At 37.6% G+C, this 18,601-nt stretch overlaps 1 protein-coding gene across 1 annotated transcript in view; it reads right to left on the reverse strand.

Annotated features, from left to right (window-relative positions):
• CDYL (chromodomain Y like) overlaps positions 1-18,601 on the reverse strand; it is a 109,186-nt gene that overhangs the window by 54,643 nt on the left and 35,942 nt on the right. The window contains exon 2 of the mRNA XM_068396937.1: positions 4,073-4,739. Coding sequence (XP_068253038.1) covers positions 4,073-4,739 — 667 coding nt within the window. The remainder of the gene's footprint in view (positions 1-4,072; positions 4,740-18,601) is intronic.

Raw genomic sequence — 18,601 nt, forward strand, 5'->3', positions numbered from 1 at the left:
TGGTATTCACTGGGTTTATGGTTAAGTTTTGCAGAAGCTGAACAATCAATCCAGTCTTTTAGTCCTTTCTAAAATCGCAAGACAACTCTCTAGACTTGTGTGACTGACAGATTAGATTCTCTTTACAGTTTCACTTCTTGTGTACTCTATTAAACAGAACATCCCTGGATATTATGAGCGTACATGTGCAATAAAATTTCAAAGCTATTTTTTTACTCAATTTTGATGAAGGAACCTTTTAAAAACTTTAAAGGTATCAGAACTTATTGTTAGACATGATGCCACTTTTTGCCTTGCCTAGTTTTGAGTAATACGCATTGCTTGTAGGTGCCATTAACATCTTTCCCACAACATTTCAGTTCTTTGGTGGCATTTTTCTGTTTCATTCATGCATTTAAGGATCACTTCCATTAACTTTTAGTAACAGCTGATAACCACTACGTATTTCGAAAAACCAGAACCACAGCAACGTTCATTCAGTGACCCATTCCCACTTCTTCCATATATCACCCTTTGTAGCCTTGTACGTAGTGTATAACTCCATCGACTCTGTTTTCAAGGCTGAGCCTTTAAAATACGAACATTCAATACAATGGTTTTCTTTGTTAAAAAATGTACTTTGGGCAGCAGCTGCTTTTTAGTGTGCTGAAACAACCAACTCCTAAAGCAAATATTACTGTTATTTTATTCCCGTGGTACCCCTGCATATTTGTATAAATATTTGCTGGTTGCCTTTTCTGAGACTGTAGGAACTTTGGAGCCAGAACTGCATCATGGCAGTCTGTGTCATGAAAAGCATGACTAAGTGCTACAATAATACAAATATTTCCCAGTAATTGCAGTCATAGGATTTTCCTATGCATACAAGTTTTTTTCCTGGTGTGCACTTTTATTATAAAAATGAAATCTAGAAAAAAAAATCAAAGCTGAAGAAAACAAACAAAGAATAGACTAAACGCTGAAGTTTCACCATCCTGAACTAGGACTAAAAAAACAACCAAAGTCACACAATTCAAAAGCAGTCATAGCAATAATCTCAAAATTAGGAACACTGTTTTCATATTAAAATTTTTAATTATTTTTCCAATACTACTTTAAAAAGAATAAAATTCTAAATCAGCTTTAACTTAAAAAGTTGTCAAAAAATTTTTTGAAATGTAATATGTATTTTTCTAGGATCTTTCAAAATTATACATTCTAATTAGTGATTTCTGTTCCGACTGTTTTTCCAACAAAAATGTTTTGATAAAAAATTCCTAAACCAGCTCAAGTAAAAAGTTATTTTCCAAAACATGCTTTTGTCTTCCTGACAGCAGCCTCCATGTGGAAGTAGGAAGTCTTAAAATTAACAGAAGGTGTATGTGGAGGAGGTGGGAAGTTTGGAAAGAGTGCTCCAAATGCCAGATCTATCAACTGTATTTATTAATATGTCAGATCTGGTGCGTATGAAGAGCCAGCGATGAGGGTACAAATTTGATTGCATTTCTGTACAATGAATACCTCTCATGATGTACAGTTCCTGAGGTGGTGTTGAAAATGTGATGAGGTGTCCATTTAAGACAGAAGGAATGTCCTGAGTAAGGAGTGAAACAGGATCCAGGACCATGACAACCCCACGCAGGGGAGGAAGGGAAGCAAGCACTGATTTACTACATTTTAATGAACAGCAGTGTGAAGTTAAAAATAAAAACAGCAAGGAGAAGAGCACAGCTTTAATGAAGAGACGAAGAATGTTTCAGCTCAGGAAGCCCAAAGGCCAGGCTAGCTCTTGGGAGACAGGGCTGCCTCTCTTGGCTTCTCTCTAAATAAAGGTCCACTCTGGCCATGCAGAACAGATGAATTGGAGCCTGGGCTTCCATGAGAAAGATATCTGTCCAAGAAATTCTAAGAAGCTAGGAAAAGAGACTGATGCCAGATACAAACGCAAAGTATTTTTCTTTCGCAGCTTCATTTCCAAGTTTTATAATGAGAGAATTACTGCATGATTTGGATGTTACCCCCAAAAATGTTGTAGATGAGCGTAACTGCCTGCAAAGCCGTAATAAATTCAGATATTTAGCATCCATTTCCCAGCACACTGCACAGTTCAGCTTGGGGATTTGGTAGCGGTGTATCAGGACAGAGAAGGAAAGCCTCAGTTAATGTACTTGAACTAATATCCCTCCAGCAGTGGATAGAAGGTGGAAACATATTGTATAGTTTTGGGCAACCACATATTGTGACTATCTCCTCAGCTCTCCTTTTTTTTGATCTACACCTTAAGATCTCGTGAAAATGTGAGTGTGAGAAAAAGTCTCATATTGCCATCATCCCTAGGGTCAGTTGATAGCTTTCAATGTTAGTTGCCCAGACAAATGCCTAAGAAGAGCTGAAGGAGGTGGTGGCAGCTGAGGGAATTGTAATATCGCAGTGAATGAAATAAATGCACCTCAGCTAATATTTCGTATGTCATTACTATTCCTGTGCAGGTCTTTCCACTTCCACTTGATGCCCTGTAACTGGGCCCTTGCTGTATCACTATTACCAGAGTGAAAGGTTGACGGGAATGGTTTAATCATTTGTGGCTACTGATCTACCCAAGAAGGACCTTCGTGTCCTAATTTCTTTTCTGAATGCCATGAGGCAAAAAACAGGATGCTGAAGACAGCACTTATCAATCACTTCACTAGGAACATGACCATACTCCAGAAGGCATATTAATTATCACAAAACCATCACGTGCACAAACACACTCCTCTACCTCACCTACTCAGAAAACTCACCTACTGGCATCTCTTGCATTTTCCCTTCCAGCTTTGTTTACATCCTCTGAGATTTACATTCCTTCTTTAGCCCATGCAAAGGAAGAGATATTCCTAGCATCTGTGTGCGCATTACCATGGTTACCTAGTTCATCTGCAGCAAAATGGGTTGTTCCATGACCTGACACCGCAGCTCCAGGAGTGTGTTCCTCCCTTGTCCACTGCTTTGCAACCTCTCCCACTGCAGCTGTTTTTTCACCAAATCTGAATGCAAGCAACAGTGGGGCATCCAACAAACTCTCCCAAAGTTTTCAACACCTTTTTTTTCCTATATAGTTTGTCTCTAAGCGTGTTTTTTGCCAGGCAGGCCTAGTCCTTGGTTTTCAAGCAATTTTTCCAGCAAGCCATCATCAATAGCATACCTGCAGATTTTACCCACTGCATTTTATTTGAGGATGCAGTATTACACTTGAAAATTCAGCCTCAAAAGCATGCTTACACCGTGACTACTCAATAACCTGGGTCTGTCAGGGAAGAACAAAAGTTTGGGGCAAGAGAATGAGGACCATGAAGTCTTAAATGAGGGTCTCAGCTGGGTGGGGAGAACAAACAGCTTCCTCCCACAAAAGCAGTTTGGGTTTCATTGGTGTCACAAATTTTACAGTACAAGTTGAAGAAACTGTCATCTACTGAGATATTAGCAAACCAGGCATCAAACCTAAATAAGCTCTCAATATCAAATGAGGTATAAACAACAAAATATTGATAAAATATAATGAAGACAGAATTCAATCCAGGCAGAAGGCATACGTGTCTCCACAACTGGCTCAAATTTTCACTGAAACAAAACTTATCAACTTCGTTTTTTAAGCAACATCATTCTCACAGGTTTTTTTCCAGGCAAAATTTATAACAAAACAGATATGTATACTGCTATGAAGAATCTCTGTTCACATCATTCAACTATTCCCATAATTTGTTTCTAATATTCATAACAAATTTGAGACCTATTTAAAGGAACTTAGAGCAATGATGTAATCTCTGGAAGTGGTACACGGAATGTGTGTACCACACAATGTCAAGGCAAACACAGATGTATCTTATGGTGATTCTGAAAACACAAATACCAATGAATCTCTGCAAGGAAAGCAAAAGCTGGCAAAATTCGAAATGGCTTTGTAGTCATATAGTTATGTAAAATAATGTAGTGAAGTTCTCCAGACTTGATTTAACATGGCTGAAACAGAGCAGGTAATTTGTTTGCATCTGAACAGCAAAAAAGATCAGTCAAATGAAAAACGTACACAAAAATGACCGACTCGTACACATACCTTTACCATTTATTGTTAATGCTGATGCAATTGTGGCTGTTACTGGCACTGGCAATTGTGGCACTAATGGATGTATCCTTGGTCGGCTCCCCATCCTAGCACGCTCTGCACCAGGTCCTAATAAAGCTCCCACTGGTTTTTCTGCTGCTACTTCTGGTGCTACAGAGTCGTCCTGATCCTGCTCTATGTGGTCCATTTTATCCGGGCTTTCATTCTGGAAGCCATCAACTGTTGTCCGACTCTTAATTGGACTTTTGGGCACTAGGATTTTAATACCTGATTTTGCAAGGTCCATATTTTTCCTTCCAGAAAGAGATGGAGAATTGTTTTTCCGGAACTTCTGGGTGGCAGAAAAGAGTTGATTATTTTTTGACTCATGGTCTTTACCCATAACTAAAGATTTAGTGGATGTCTTTGAAAAAGAACTATTGGTAGATCTAGAAATTTGTTTTCTGGCATTATTTGGAGAGGTCCTGTTTGTCCTGGTTAATGTGCTTTCTTTCTGCTTTTCATTGTGGCGTCTGTTAAATTCATGTATATATTCCTCACAATTAACAAGGTGCTGTTCTGGCTCCCAAGTATCATCTTCACTGTCGTATCCTTTCCATCGCACCAAATACTCTGTTTTTCCCTTCTTGTTTTTCCTCTTGTCAACAATTCTCTCTACCTGTTAAAAAGAAAAATTAAACATTAGACACAGGCAGATATACAACTCAAGTGAGCAACTTGCATACAAATAATTTCTTCAGTGTAGATAGATATAAAAAGACTCTTGTAGTTCTGTAATTCTGCACTGCAGCTCTATAGCTTACAGTCTTTTCACTGCTGACTGGAAATTCATCTCTTTAAACTTCAGATTATTACTTCCATCTCATAAAAGACATTCTAAAATACCAAAATTGTTCTTCAGTAAGTATTTCGCATGCACAAGAATCTGAATATGACATATTACAGTTGACAATCAGCACTGGCCCCAGTGAAGTTCTGACACCAACTTCAACACGGATAGGATTTCCCTCTCTGAATATAGAGATCATGTTCAAATATGCTTTATAAACACAGTGTGTTTACCTTACAAACCTTATCAATTTGTTATTGTTTGAATAATTTGCTTGCTTAGCAGAAGGCATATGCAAGAATCGCTTACTTACAGTGAGCTATCCTTTAGTTACCAGGGACAATATAGTACAGCTCAAAAACTGGGACAAATACAGAAGATTTTTTTTTAGAGGCTGTTCCTGTGAAAACAGAGAACTTGTTTTGTCCAGAGTCTTTGATACACATACTTGAACAAATTACCATGCCTCACTTATCTGCAAATAGAGATGATATTTATGTCACAAGTATTAAGCATGCACATGCTACAACTGCATGTGGGACCTACAGGCTAGAGGAATTCAGGCACCGGGGTAAAGCAGACAGGGCAGACAGCAGCAGCTGCAGGGACAGAGGCTCATGCCTTGTACCAAAACTCATGCCAGTCATGCTAGTCCCACAGAAAGGGAATTCTTTTACAGAAAAAGAGATGTAAGTGCAAGGCTAGTCTCAGGATTTCCCCTTTTTATTTAATTTCTCCTACCCAGGCTTCTCCTTCTGATAAATCCTTCAGCCCACTTCATTTCAGTTATGGGACCAATACAGCTTTCTTCCCCATCATTATCTTCCTTTTGGTTATTTAAAAAAAGAAAGGGGGTGGGGGGGCAGGAAACAGGATGGGACTACTACTTATTACCTACTAGCCCTAGTGCCTAGCCCCTCATGAACAAAGACCACACATGTAAGCTAAGGTCACTCAGACTTCAGAGAATCTCTGAAGACCAGTAACGTTTACTGGCATGGCATTTAACTGAATGGAACATCTACAGAAGAGTTTGGAAGGATGGAAGGAAAATACAGGTATATATGTCATTACCAAATAATATGACTGTTGACAACAGATTCTCTTAAGAGGGCACCACAGTTTTATGTGTGGCATGTTATCATAATGTACTGCCTGGTTTTCAACACTGAGGTTAAATGATTACTATTATTATAATCTCAGCAGCAATATAACTACACATCCTAGAACTTCATGTGACACCCTGAAGGTGTTGTACTGTGCTATCCTCTCCTTAGGATGTTGCATAGTTCTGTTTGCATAGGCTTTACAAAACCAAAAAAAAACCCCAAACAACACACCAATAAAAACCAAACACAAACTGTCAGGCTAGCTCCACCTTTACCTTGTTGCTCAATTGTACAATTCAACATATTTTATAGGGAGTAATGCAATATAAATGGTCCAAATATTATTTAAAATGTTAAAATACATTAAAACTATTTTTATTCTGGTTATTTCACTTTTTAGTGAAGTTATCAGACTTCAAAAAAACATTAGAAAAATGAAACTATTACTTCTCCACGAGACTATATTTAAGAACATCTTAACAAAAATGCCACCCCAAATACGAAAGCCATTATAGAGAAATACGCCTTCAAAATTTTTTTCGTAGAGACTGAGTAAAAAGACCTTCAAATATTAAGCCAGAAATGTTAAACTGAAAAATATAAAAAGAAACTCATGAATTAAACCTGATATATTGTCAAAAAAAGCAGTTACTGCAATAGTCTTGCTTATCCTCTCCCTCTTTCAACCTTCTAAAATAGATTTTAAAAATACGATTCTCAGAGAAAGATCTCTACTACTAGGAAGTTATTTTTATTTTCTAGCAGGAAATCTTTGCAACAAACAGCATCAATTACTGGGCACAAAGTTCTACTAAGGTCTTTAAATACTGAAAGGCCACCCATTAAGGACATGCCCTTTTCAAGTAGGAAGCCATCCCTCTCATCCAAAAAAACAGATACCTTGCAGAGATGAACTCTAGAACAGGAGACGCAAAAATCCATTCCTAACCTGATGATTTATAGACCAAACAGAAACGCATAAAGAAAACTGTTATATTTAGCTGTATTGTCCAAGCCTGGAACAAAAACTACTTTGACATTGCTCTTTTTGATTAAAAGGATGTTTTTTCCTAACCCTTTAATTCTTCTTGAAGACATTGTTTTATTTACAACACAAAAATGATAGCAATTAACCTGTGATACACAATTTATCATGGGGCTTCAGAGCTTTAGCAAGGGACTTTTGGATTGCCTCAGCTTCATTAGTTTAACTCCCCTAGGACCACTTGCAAAACCACTTAGGAATATTCTGCCTCAATACTTTCGCTGATGATGACAACTACATAAGTGTTTCTCATTCAGATTTGGGAAAAGGAAACTGGAATGCTTCCACGACGCACACAGGGTTTGAGTATAGAACAGGAATAGGAATATCCATCCTGAACTAGTGGCTTATTTAAACTCTTTTATGGCAAAAATAGAAACTACAAACTTGTACTTCTCCTCTTTTCCTACTGAAAAAGAAAGCTTGTTCAAGTCATCCATTTCTACTTTGGTATACAGTAGTGACATGACATGAAATACAATGTGAGACACCTCAAAGTCTTATGTTAGAAGATACTACAACTTACATCCAAATATTAAAATGAAAAAAAGAATATAACTGGCTGGGGAAAAAAGTCCACGTTCCTACTTCCTGACACATCAGTTTGATGATACAGCTAACCTGTTGGAACAGCTAAGTAACATCCACACAGGCAGTAATGCTTCTCGCCCGGCTATTGTTACCCTGGAACTGAGCACGTGCTTTTCTGATCTTACACCAAGTTAGTTCAGAGAGTTAAAAACTGGCAGAGTGCCCCTAAGCACCAGGGGAAGAGCAAGACCTCATCCTTTGCCATAATCACACCAGAAATGCTGGCGACAACTAGTTTGTGCCAACTTCCATTTCTACAGTGTCCAATGCCTTCTGCCACGGGGTAGTAATTAAAAGGTTTTGTACTGCCAGGATTTGCTGCTAATGGTTAGTCTTCAAGTGTTATAGAAGAATCAAAACAAAATGGAAAATTATAGAAAAAGGAAAGACAAAACAAGTGTGAGGGAAATTTATCAGGCAAACTATCCGGGTGGCAAAAGATAACATGTCCCAGTTTATGTCAGCATGCTAAGTTATCACTTTCCCCACATGGGGTACTGATCAATGACACTCAAAAACTCAGCCCACAGAAAAACAACGCACTGCTCAGAGGTATAATCCAACAGTGGAGTGCCCAAATTACAATCCCACGCACCATAATTATATCTGAGATTTCTCATCTGTAAAATGGTAAATTTCCCTTCCTTCCATGAACGTGGTGAGAATCGGCTCATGTTTGCTTTCTCTCCTTGAAGAAACAGATACTTTGATTTTAATTGCTTTTATTAACAAAAAATACCATACGTATACTTTTTAAAAAAACGGACAGGAACAAGGTGAGATTGCAGGCCAAAGTGCTGTTGGCCACAGCTCTGCCAGGTGAAAACGGCAGCACTGCAACTGCTCATCCTCGTCCTGTGCTCAGGGACAACAGCTCCTCCCCTATCTGTCAGCACAACTTCTTGTGCAATTATTCCCTAATGTAGTTCTGTCAAAGTGACCTGCTTTAGATATTAAGAATACCTGAGCTAATGTAGGCATCCTGAAATAACCGGTTTGGAGAGCAGCCACATATGCGGCATTTTCTGACACATCTAAGAGGATCGCAACTTTCAGCGGAGGACAACAAACACCCATGGGCAGGACAGGTACAGTAACCTCTTAGCTGTGCTGCACTCAGAAAAATGACATCCAATCTTAATCCGTAATGAAAGATCTTTAGTTCAGGTCAATAAAAGTAAGCATGAAATTCAAAAGGATGTTCTCAGTCTAAAGCATTTTAATTTGGGCATATTTGTAAACTCTATATAAGGCATACTCTGTGTGTATATATATATGTTATGTATACATAAAGATTATACTTTAATTGAACAGAAGATTTGAAGAGATTAAACTAAGGTGCAGCTGTTGGGGGGGCAACAAAAAACAGAATGAGCAAAATAAACATATAAGTAGGCCTGTAAATATTCAATGAGTGCTGCCTTGTTTATCATAAATCCATTCTCCATTCCCATCGTGTTCTTCTCTGTCCTCACATTCATGTCAGGCTAAATTAATTTAAAGTTAACAGAATAGAATCTATTTGACTTCATACTCTTATCTGTGGTCTGTAAAATATAGGAGAAGGCCTTGCTCTGTTAGCTGAAGGCTATGTTTACATTAGTGTTTTGGTTCAGAGCACTAGTGCAATTTAGAAGGAAATCCTTCTCCCCTCCACACTATTCCCGCTTACTGTGCAATGGTTTTGTTCACAGACCAGTTTTTGTATAAGTGATGTGTATTCTTTATGGAGAAATATAAACTGGAAATGGAAATGTACCGACGCAATGGTGTTATCTGTCATGCTTCAACCCCTAAGGGGGCACACAGGTCCAAGCAAATCACAGCTCTGAACAGTTTCAACACATGTTGTGGCATGGATATCTGATCCTGAGAGGCTCCACTAAATCTAGTCCAAAATAAAAGTGCTGCACAGCAGAATATGTAGAGGTGGGGGTCACAGCACCAACTGCTTCACTCTACGCCAGTTGAGCCAAATTACTACTGTAGACATTCCCCAATACAGAGACCGATGCTAGAATAAATGCAAGTCTTGTACACATGTATGTGCTACATGTTAACAATCACTCTTGGTTAAATTGGAAACTGTTCCATGTACAAATGGGACCTAAATGATCAACCACAAGCAACCAGCAATGTTTATGAATGACTATATCTTCTATTTATTAAAATCTTACAGAAGTCAATAATAAACAGTATTCAAATACTTCTTCTTGTAAATAAGATAAATGCATTCTACATTAAAAAATGCCAACTCGTATACAGCAGCATACAACACATGAAAAAGTTAAGTGCCAAGTTTTGCTTAAAGTAAAAGGAGAAAGTAGCTTTGGAAAGAGTCATTCAAACCCAAATTTGATGAGGATTTCAAAATACACCTGAAGGTCTGCAAAATGAGCACTAAAATCTTCAATCTACACATTTTATTAGAAAAAACATAATTTGCAATAGTACGACTTACACCAGTTCAAAGCACTGCTCACGCAGTTAGCACCAGCAGGTAAATTTTAAAAACAGCTTAACACACATACATTCAGAATACCAAAACCATGGTATTGTATGGTTTAAGTTCAAACAACCTCATTAAAAAAATTACACTAGGATACCATATAAGTCCTAAAGTTCATCTTCACTGCAGCTCCATGCTACTCCATTCACATTAGCCTGGGAGCGAACATAAGCCTGCCACCACATGCTCCTGGAGCTGACTGATTTGATTAGCAGGACAGAGTGATTGGATTAACAGTTGATGAACTGTTGTAAACTGAGCCGCTGCATCCTTATGGCATGACTGGCCAGAGTGTCTAAATGGTACGGGACTCTCTGGCTATGGTGACGACTGTTTTACATATACATTGTTCTGGAAGCCAAAGCTGTACAAAACAAGTACAGATCAGATGTGGGCAGATTACTGCCTTTCTTTCAAATCAGCTACAGCAGATGATACAGCTGTTGTGTTACTTTTGTGACAGCTCTGGAATGAGGGATGATACCTGATCTGGCTCAAGACCTGCCAATATAGAGTTCACCCGCTCTGTTACAAATATTTGAAATTAAAAGAAATGCAATTTAATCACAAAATGATAAGTTTTGTGTTCTGTGTTAAGAGTTTGTAAAGCTAGTTATAGGATTGTTAAGTTTGAAACAGGTAACCATAGACACTGTTAGGTTTGAAGTAGGTAACCATAGAAACCCCACTAGATAAGTTGCTGGACTTCTTGCTAGAGACCGTCATGGACATTAGTTGAATACAATGGAGTTACTGGATGAACAAGTTGCAACACGTTAGGGACCAACTAGAACTGATCTTGAGACTTGATTGAGAGCCAAGGTACTACCACGCCTGCGCAAGAAGGAAAGGTAAAAAGTGCACAGCGCAGAAGACATATGGCCTTCATCGCGGAGACCCCGGCCCACAACCACCAGAAGAAACTGCGCGTGCTCAGTCGGGAGGAGTTATAGGTGGAGACTATGGAAATGATTTCCTGGAACTCATTATAATAAAGACCGCCTTTTCGGGGAAAAGTTATGAATATGTATAGGCGTCCTTGTATACGTGATGGATATGTAATATTTTACTATATAAATATGAGGTGAATTATTGAGGGGGGCGCGCACGGCTTTGGAGGGGCTACCCCTGTGCTGCTCACCGCTGCAATAAAGGTGTGCCTGCTTCTTAATGCTACATTGGTGTTAACAGGTTTTATTCCCGATTTCGGTGACAACTCTACTGTCTTCTGGCAATCAGAACCAGCAAGATGAGTTCATACAGGATCATCACTTTACAACCTGCAGCCACTCCCAACCTCCTTTTGAGGAAGCAGTGTGTGAAGTGCAGTTGGAACACATTCATGTCTATGAACAGGAGTCACGTAAAGGGCTAATACGCTTCTGGTGGTCCTTCACGCTAGGGGTGCAGTAAAGAGAACCGTATATCCCAACCCTCCTTCCAAAAATTAGATAACCATGCTAAAACAAATATTAAGATTCCTCTTTTTCCCAAGCTTTATTTCAATCAAAGACTGTCCATTCTTTTAGGATTCCTGGACACAAGTCATGCGAGAGCTAACTTTGTGCCTATCCACAACATTAAATTAATATACTGGCCTGCAGGTCATAGTCAAAGTTTTAATTCACCCTCGATATAAATTTCTAATCATGTTGCCTATAAAAATACAATTGCCTCAGTCAAGCTCATAATTCATCATCAACTTTATGACTTATATCCTTCCATAGTCTTAACAAAGACAATAGACAAAAGAATTTAATTACCACATTCTCATCAACACCAATGGTTCCAGGGAATCACAGCTGTGGCACATGCCATGCCTGGCTGCACAGGCACCTCCTGAAAAGGCACTTTAGGAAGTTTTATGCCCTATACTTACACTCAACAAACTGAGTATCACTGTACCGGACGCTCTTTTATGATCTATTGAAAAATCAGTTCGCAGTCAGAAAAAAAAGGTCTTAGGAAGCCTTTTCCATAAAGGACACCAAGGAAACTGTGGGGAAGGAGAGCCTGTGACACAGTCACTTTGCTTTAGAGAATTAACTCACTGGAGAAACAGTTTGCCTGAGATTGACTCCCTCAAAAGTCACCACTGATGACTGATGCAAAAATGTCAGCACCACAGATCCTTCCAGATACAATTTACATAGAAACAATCACAGCAAGTTGTGGTGCAAGTTACAGCCTAATGCAGAATTTATCAACTGCCTTACCGTAACTATAGTTATCTAACTATTGCAAAAATGATTAGAAAATCTTACTCTCATCAATTCACTTTTCGTAACAGTTCTAACCTTTTATTTACAAAGAGATAAGACAGTCTTATAAATATTCTATTTTGCACGAAAGCAGAATGAAAGTGCATGAAAAGTTGTTAATATATGTACAAATATAAAATATAAAAAACCGCCTGCAACAATGTATTCTTACCAAACATGCACTGTTTTCCTCCCTTTGAAATAAGAACAAGTAGCATCAAATAGGTTTCTCTTCTTAAACGGAAATGGCCCTAATCAGAAGCAGCTATTAAAAACTACTAGCATTTGATTTAAGATACACATTCTGGATGGTCAAAGCTACTACATAAGTATTACTGTGTTATTCTCATAAAGCTATCAACATGTTTCTCATCACCAGTTACCAGAAGATCTCAGCATCACCCACACATAGAATTCCAAAGGAAATTCTTCACATCTTCAATTCATTTGTAAAAGCTATATCCCAGGAAGCAAATCCTGGATCTTTTTTTTTTTTCCCCAGAGGTAAATATTCCATCTGCACTTGTTAAGTTCTGCTACTGGTATCTCTCCACTGCAGTCATGAAAGCTACAGGTCCCAAACTTGGTGCAACCAACACCTTTTTCAGGAGAAACTGAACCTTCAACAGTACACAATTACAAAGACTCTATAAAGGCAAATAACTGATATAGATTCGAAATATTTTATCTAAAAAGAGTGTCTTAAGGAGAGAGTAGGTCACAGCAAAACTGCACTCCAAATATGTTAGAGAACACTTTGTCATGGCTAAGCAAACTTCAGAAACAGGAACTGTAACAAGAAAGAAGAGCAAGAAAATCACAGGAGAGTTGAAGAGGGAACTTGGTATGCTGTACTTAACTTACCAAATTCTACTTAATTCTACAATAACACTTTTATCTGCCAAAACCAAATGAGGCTTTTCAGCACCCTACTGCTTGCAAAAGGGACAGTGACATGAGCCTGCTACTGTAGATCACTTGACCAAACCTCAGTCAGAAGAGACACTAGACCTCATATAAGCTCTTAGAAGCTTATTCAGTAGCAGTCTCTTCTTCCTTTTGTTCCTCTTAGAGGTCCTGAGGTGCTTATCCTAAATAAAGATAGTAGCGACAGCTTTCTTTGGAATCCCTGCATTGGAGAAGGCACAATACCACTTACGGCCTCCTACCAGGTTCCTCTCACCCTTGCACCAAAAGCTTATTTCAGCAAGACGTAACTCAAGCTTCTGGATACAAGACTATGACTGCATTTTTGTTTTCAAATACAGAAAAACACACTAAACAATTCCATATCATAGTTAAGAATAACATTATTTACTGGTTCTTTCTGTATTCCTTACCTCAATTCAAACACGTCCTAGAAGAACATGCTGTACGAACACGGGTCCCCAGTCCCTCTGCCTGCAATACCATTTCCCTCAGTACTTTATCTAATCCCATCTAGAAAAGCTGGTGATACGGTAATTTCCCCTAATTAATCAACCTCAGTGCTGCACAGCTGCCTCTTAGTTCTGACATACTGTTTCTCTATGGGACTTATTAGTAGATGAACTATTTTTCCAGCTGGAAAAAGGCATTTCTCTGTTTTAGGTCTCAAGTCCCTCCATCTCCCCAGCTTTTAGTCTGAACCTAAATTCTTGTTTCTTCTTTAATACCACTGCAGTTTCTATGACTCCACTCCCCCATTTTCTTTCGGAACAGGGCTATGTTGTACAAATAAAGCTGTGGGATCTGGTAACTCTGCTTGACAAAGATTCTTCCAGCTTCAAGTTTCAAGGTTTTAAAGTTTTACAATGCTCTTCCAGTCAATACCTTCCTAACAAAAAAAAAAAAAAAAATTCAGAGTACATACAAATAAGTTCATGATCTTTGGCACTTAATTAACTTTTTACTAGGCCCACACATGGCACATAAGCAGTACAAGTTTTGCAATGAGGTATGTGTTCAAATGACTTTCTTATTTCACCAGTATTTGTAACTTTAAGGGGTTCCTAAGCCTCAAACACGTTCATCCTTCAAACATGCCAATCAGAAATAAAACTAGCCTTCATTGTATCTCTGTTTTTAACATACATATACCTCCTGCTGGCATAATTTCTGTGAAAATATATTTCCAATAATTACAATTTTTCCAAAATGTATCTAATGCTTTGGGCATGATATATACTTTTTAACATCAAATCACTAATCATTCAACCTAACATATTACACTGATACTACAAGTCCTGAATCAAAGGGACTGATGCCTGTAAGATTTTCTTCTATTGTCTTTTGAAAATATGCACTGTCTTAAGCTCCATTATTTACTGATTCTATCCACCATCAGTTCACACATGTATACTAATAGTAACAGAAACTAGACATTAAACTCATTACCCTGATGTTGGCTGTAAAACATGTTGTCCCATTACAAAATCCCTCATGCTTTGGCAATGAAAAAAAACACCATGAGAAGCAAAGTGTTTTAGGCTTGGAAAATGGCAGCTGCATTAACAGCAGCTTGTGTTGAGGTAGTTAAACTCATTTTTCAACAATTGAGATTTTTTTTTAATTAGCTGGGTAGCAGCAACTTCTCTATTACATGGTTAACAAAAATTTCTGAAGTAACTGAGCTATAAACACCTTCTTCAGAAGAATCTTCTATTCGTTATCCTCTGGAATTAAATAAAATAAGGACAAATACACGCGGTTTCCAAAATCAGGTAATAAAATAAAAGAAGTTATTTGTTACTCAAAACACCACTTCTTGCCCATTATTTTTGTCCAGAAAACATTGTCTCAAAATTGGCTGAGCATGAAGTAGCCATTGCACTCTTGATAAAACACTTTAAAACTGTGCCCTTTAAGGTCACAATGCAAGATGTTAAAGAAACCTAAATTCTTTGTTCTGCAGATTTTGCCAACGCTCTTTAAAGTCTGCGGAAAGCCAGGGCTTTTCCCAACAAGAACCACGGCTGAAATCTTCATGTAGGCAAAAATGGCACGGCACTACAAATTGTTAAAGTCCATCCTCAAGAACAAAGGAACCAAGAGTTACCTTCTACGAGCACAAGTTTCTTTCTCTACTTGAATTCAAGTCTTTCCCTCTGCAGAGATGTCACATAAAATATTCTGTCAACTTTCTATTATTACTACAAAAATATTGTAAGTAAACTACCACGTGCTGGTTTGCAGAGGAAGAACATATTTTTCTGTATTTTCCACCAGATGTGGATACTGTATTGGCTTTTGGTGCATCCTCTGCCACCCGCTGTACTCACTTCTAAGATGACAATACATCTGTTTAAAAGAGTAGTTCCTGAAAAAGGAAAAACAATACCATCTCTCATGCCACCTCCTTCAGTCTCAGTTGGTTTTTATTCCCTTCCCTGTGTTTGTCCCCGTCTGAATCTGATACTGCTATTTGCAGTGCTTTTCCTAATCCCACATCATAGCTTGCTCTCCAAATAATGCCTTGAGGATTATTTTCCTCATCATTTTATACTGTAACAGCATATTAAACCCTTACTCATTTCTCTAGTTTCAACACTGAAGTAATTTGTAAAATACACTGAAAAAAAACACTTTTTATTTTTTTTTAAAAAAAAAAATCATTGTGTTCACTTTAATCTATGCAGCTGTTTGTGGTACAGTCACTGTTTGCGAACAGGTTTTTTGTTATATAGAAAGTATTTAAAGTTAGCCCCAAACCTTTCTTTTTGCCTTAGTTATGTTCACAATTTCACTGACAGATCTCAAATTATTATTTTTATAGGCTCTAGAGAAGAAATGACTGTCTCACCTCTTTGTTTATGAAATAGACAAATTCACCAATGAGCACGTGGAGAATCAAGACTTAAGCATGTAATTCACTGGCATCTATTTTCTCCTTCATTATTGTCTTTAAATATTAAAAGTCAGTTTAAATATGCACTGTAAGCATGAACATTTTTTTACTTAAGAGCTGTTTTTAATATATAACATCTTAGATTTTTTGCCCTTTCTCCATTGAAAAACCTGATATCCAAACTAATGACAAAAGAATGTAAAAATTCACATAAAATTATCTTCACGTTGCAACGTAAGCGTTATTTACAGATTGCTTGTACTGAGAAATGGCCAGTGTCAACAGTGGGGAGTTACCCTTCCAAAATAACTACTGCCTCACAAAAAGACCTTTCCTGCAGAAGTAATGCCAGTCAGTTTCTTTGCACAAAGAAGTCCTCAAATTCAGGATTGCTCAGGCAAGATCTAGCATGTTCATCTTCCAAACTTCTAGCCTTGGTAATCCCTGCCTACATAAAATAGAAAGAATTTATTTAGAAGCAAGTTGCCAAATTCCAGGGATATGGCATTACACTCGTTTGGTCATAGTACAGCTACAGTAACACTGAAACACAGAAGCATGTTTCACTTTCTTCCAAATTTGCCTGGAAGGACAGGTGAGAGTTCCTTTCTCCCTACACATCTGTCTTTATACCTAGCATTATTACTGCACACCTATACTGCATTGAAAGAATTTATGCTGCAAATTCCTTGCCAAGAGGCCATCTGTTTCCAGAAATAGTCACATTTTTTGAAAATCTTTTGAATTCAGGATCTTCTTTAAAAATAGATAATTTTCCTTTTTTCAGGTGCTGGTAATTAATCTAGTCATCCGTTGGCAGTGTCCAGTATCACCTGTAAATTCACAATGGCCTCTGGCTAACTTAGATATGTTTTAAAACATACCTTTAAAAAAGATGTTTGCACATTAAAGGTCTTTTGTGATAGTTTTTGATAGCATTTTTAAGGCTTTAGCACCGTAAAGTACAATTAGTGCTACTTAGCACAGGATTTCATCTTATCCCTACAGTTACTCAAAAATTAAATTAATTGATATTGATACCGTTACAGTGGTGCTAGAGAGAACAGAAATGAATCTCTAAAACAAATGCACAAATTTAGATGCAATCCAAAGCACTAATGATTTTGTAAAGGGATTTCCTGGAAACTGTGTCCAAACCACCATACTTTGTCATGTAGTTCACGAGCCTGCATCTTCCACACCTTACTATAACGCAGAGGTTTGTCTTTTTCCTTGCTTTCTTTATTATTACTAATCAGTCACTAAGATATATATCACTGATTAATTTAGACTTTGATTTAAAATTTTTTTTTTTAAAGGCGTGTTAGTAATGCATGTACTACATTTCGGGGGGAATGTAAGATTTATTTAGGTTTTTTCCCCTCAACATACAAGGTCTTAAAGAACCTTCCGTCCTCTCATAATTATAATCCATGACAACAAACACCTTTGTTTCATATTCTGTTGAATCTGGAATAACTTGGCCCTGTTACTGTGAAGAACATAGCTGATTCCTTCCTTTTCCAGAAAGCAGCAATGTTATTAATTAAACTGGGGAATGGATCTGCCTAAAAATAAATACATCCAAAAATGTTTTGGTTTTCAGTTGGTTTATTGCGTAATCATATGCTTACATGATGGAAGTGGGACAGAGCAGGGGAAAAAAAAAGTAAGTGGAGATACAGCAATGGTGAGTTTTGCTGGAATAACGAGAATGCAGAATTGTGGTGAAAATTGCTGCAGTTCTGTAGCAGCATGTTTTATATGGGTTTGTCATGAACACAAAGGAATTTTAACCCAGAGTCCCCTAGCCTGAAAAAAAATCAGAGATGAGGAAGTTACCTGAAGGAATGCATTATTTTTGGAGATTACTTTAAAGACTGAATACTGAGTTCATATGCATGAAAATAATTACAAATTGTATAAGTATTAAAGATAATTAATTGCATAATCAAGAATTCTTAAAGACTAATTAATTACATTTTATGGAATACCAGAAAGTGTATGAATTAAAACCTTCCAATTTCTTGCTTGCATATATTTGTCTTTCACTCCTTGTTTTTGAAATTTCTTCAATTACATGAGGATGATATCACAGTTTTGAAAAGTCTGTCTCCTTCAAAAGCTTTTCTACCCAAAGTCTTTAATCATTTGTTTTATGACATGAATCTTTTCACAGTAATCAAATACAACGTGGTGCCAAAACAAAGGATTAGGACTTTGTCTCTTCTTCTATGTACTCCTTACCCTGACTACAGGTTTAAAGAAGTCTTGCTTTCTAACAACTAAAACAGAGGACAAGTAAAAATGAAACCACTCCAATCCAGAAAACAAAACAAACCAAATTTTG

The sequence above is a fragment of the Nyctibius grandis genome, chromosome 3, assembly GCF_013368605.1.
Source record: "Nyctibius grandis isolate bNycGra1 chromosome 3, bNycGra1.pri, whole genome shotgun sequence".
NCBI lineage: Eukaryota > Metazoa > Chordata > Aves > Nyctibiiformes > Nyctibiidae > Nyctibius > Nyctibius grandis.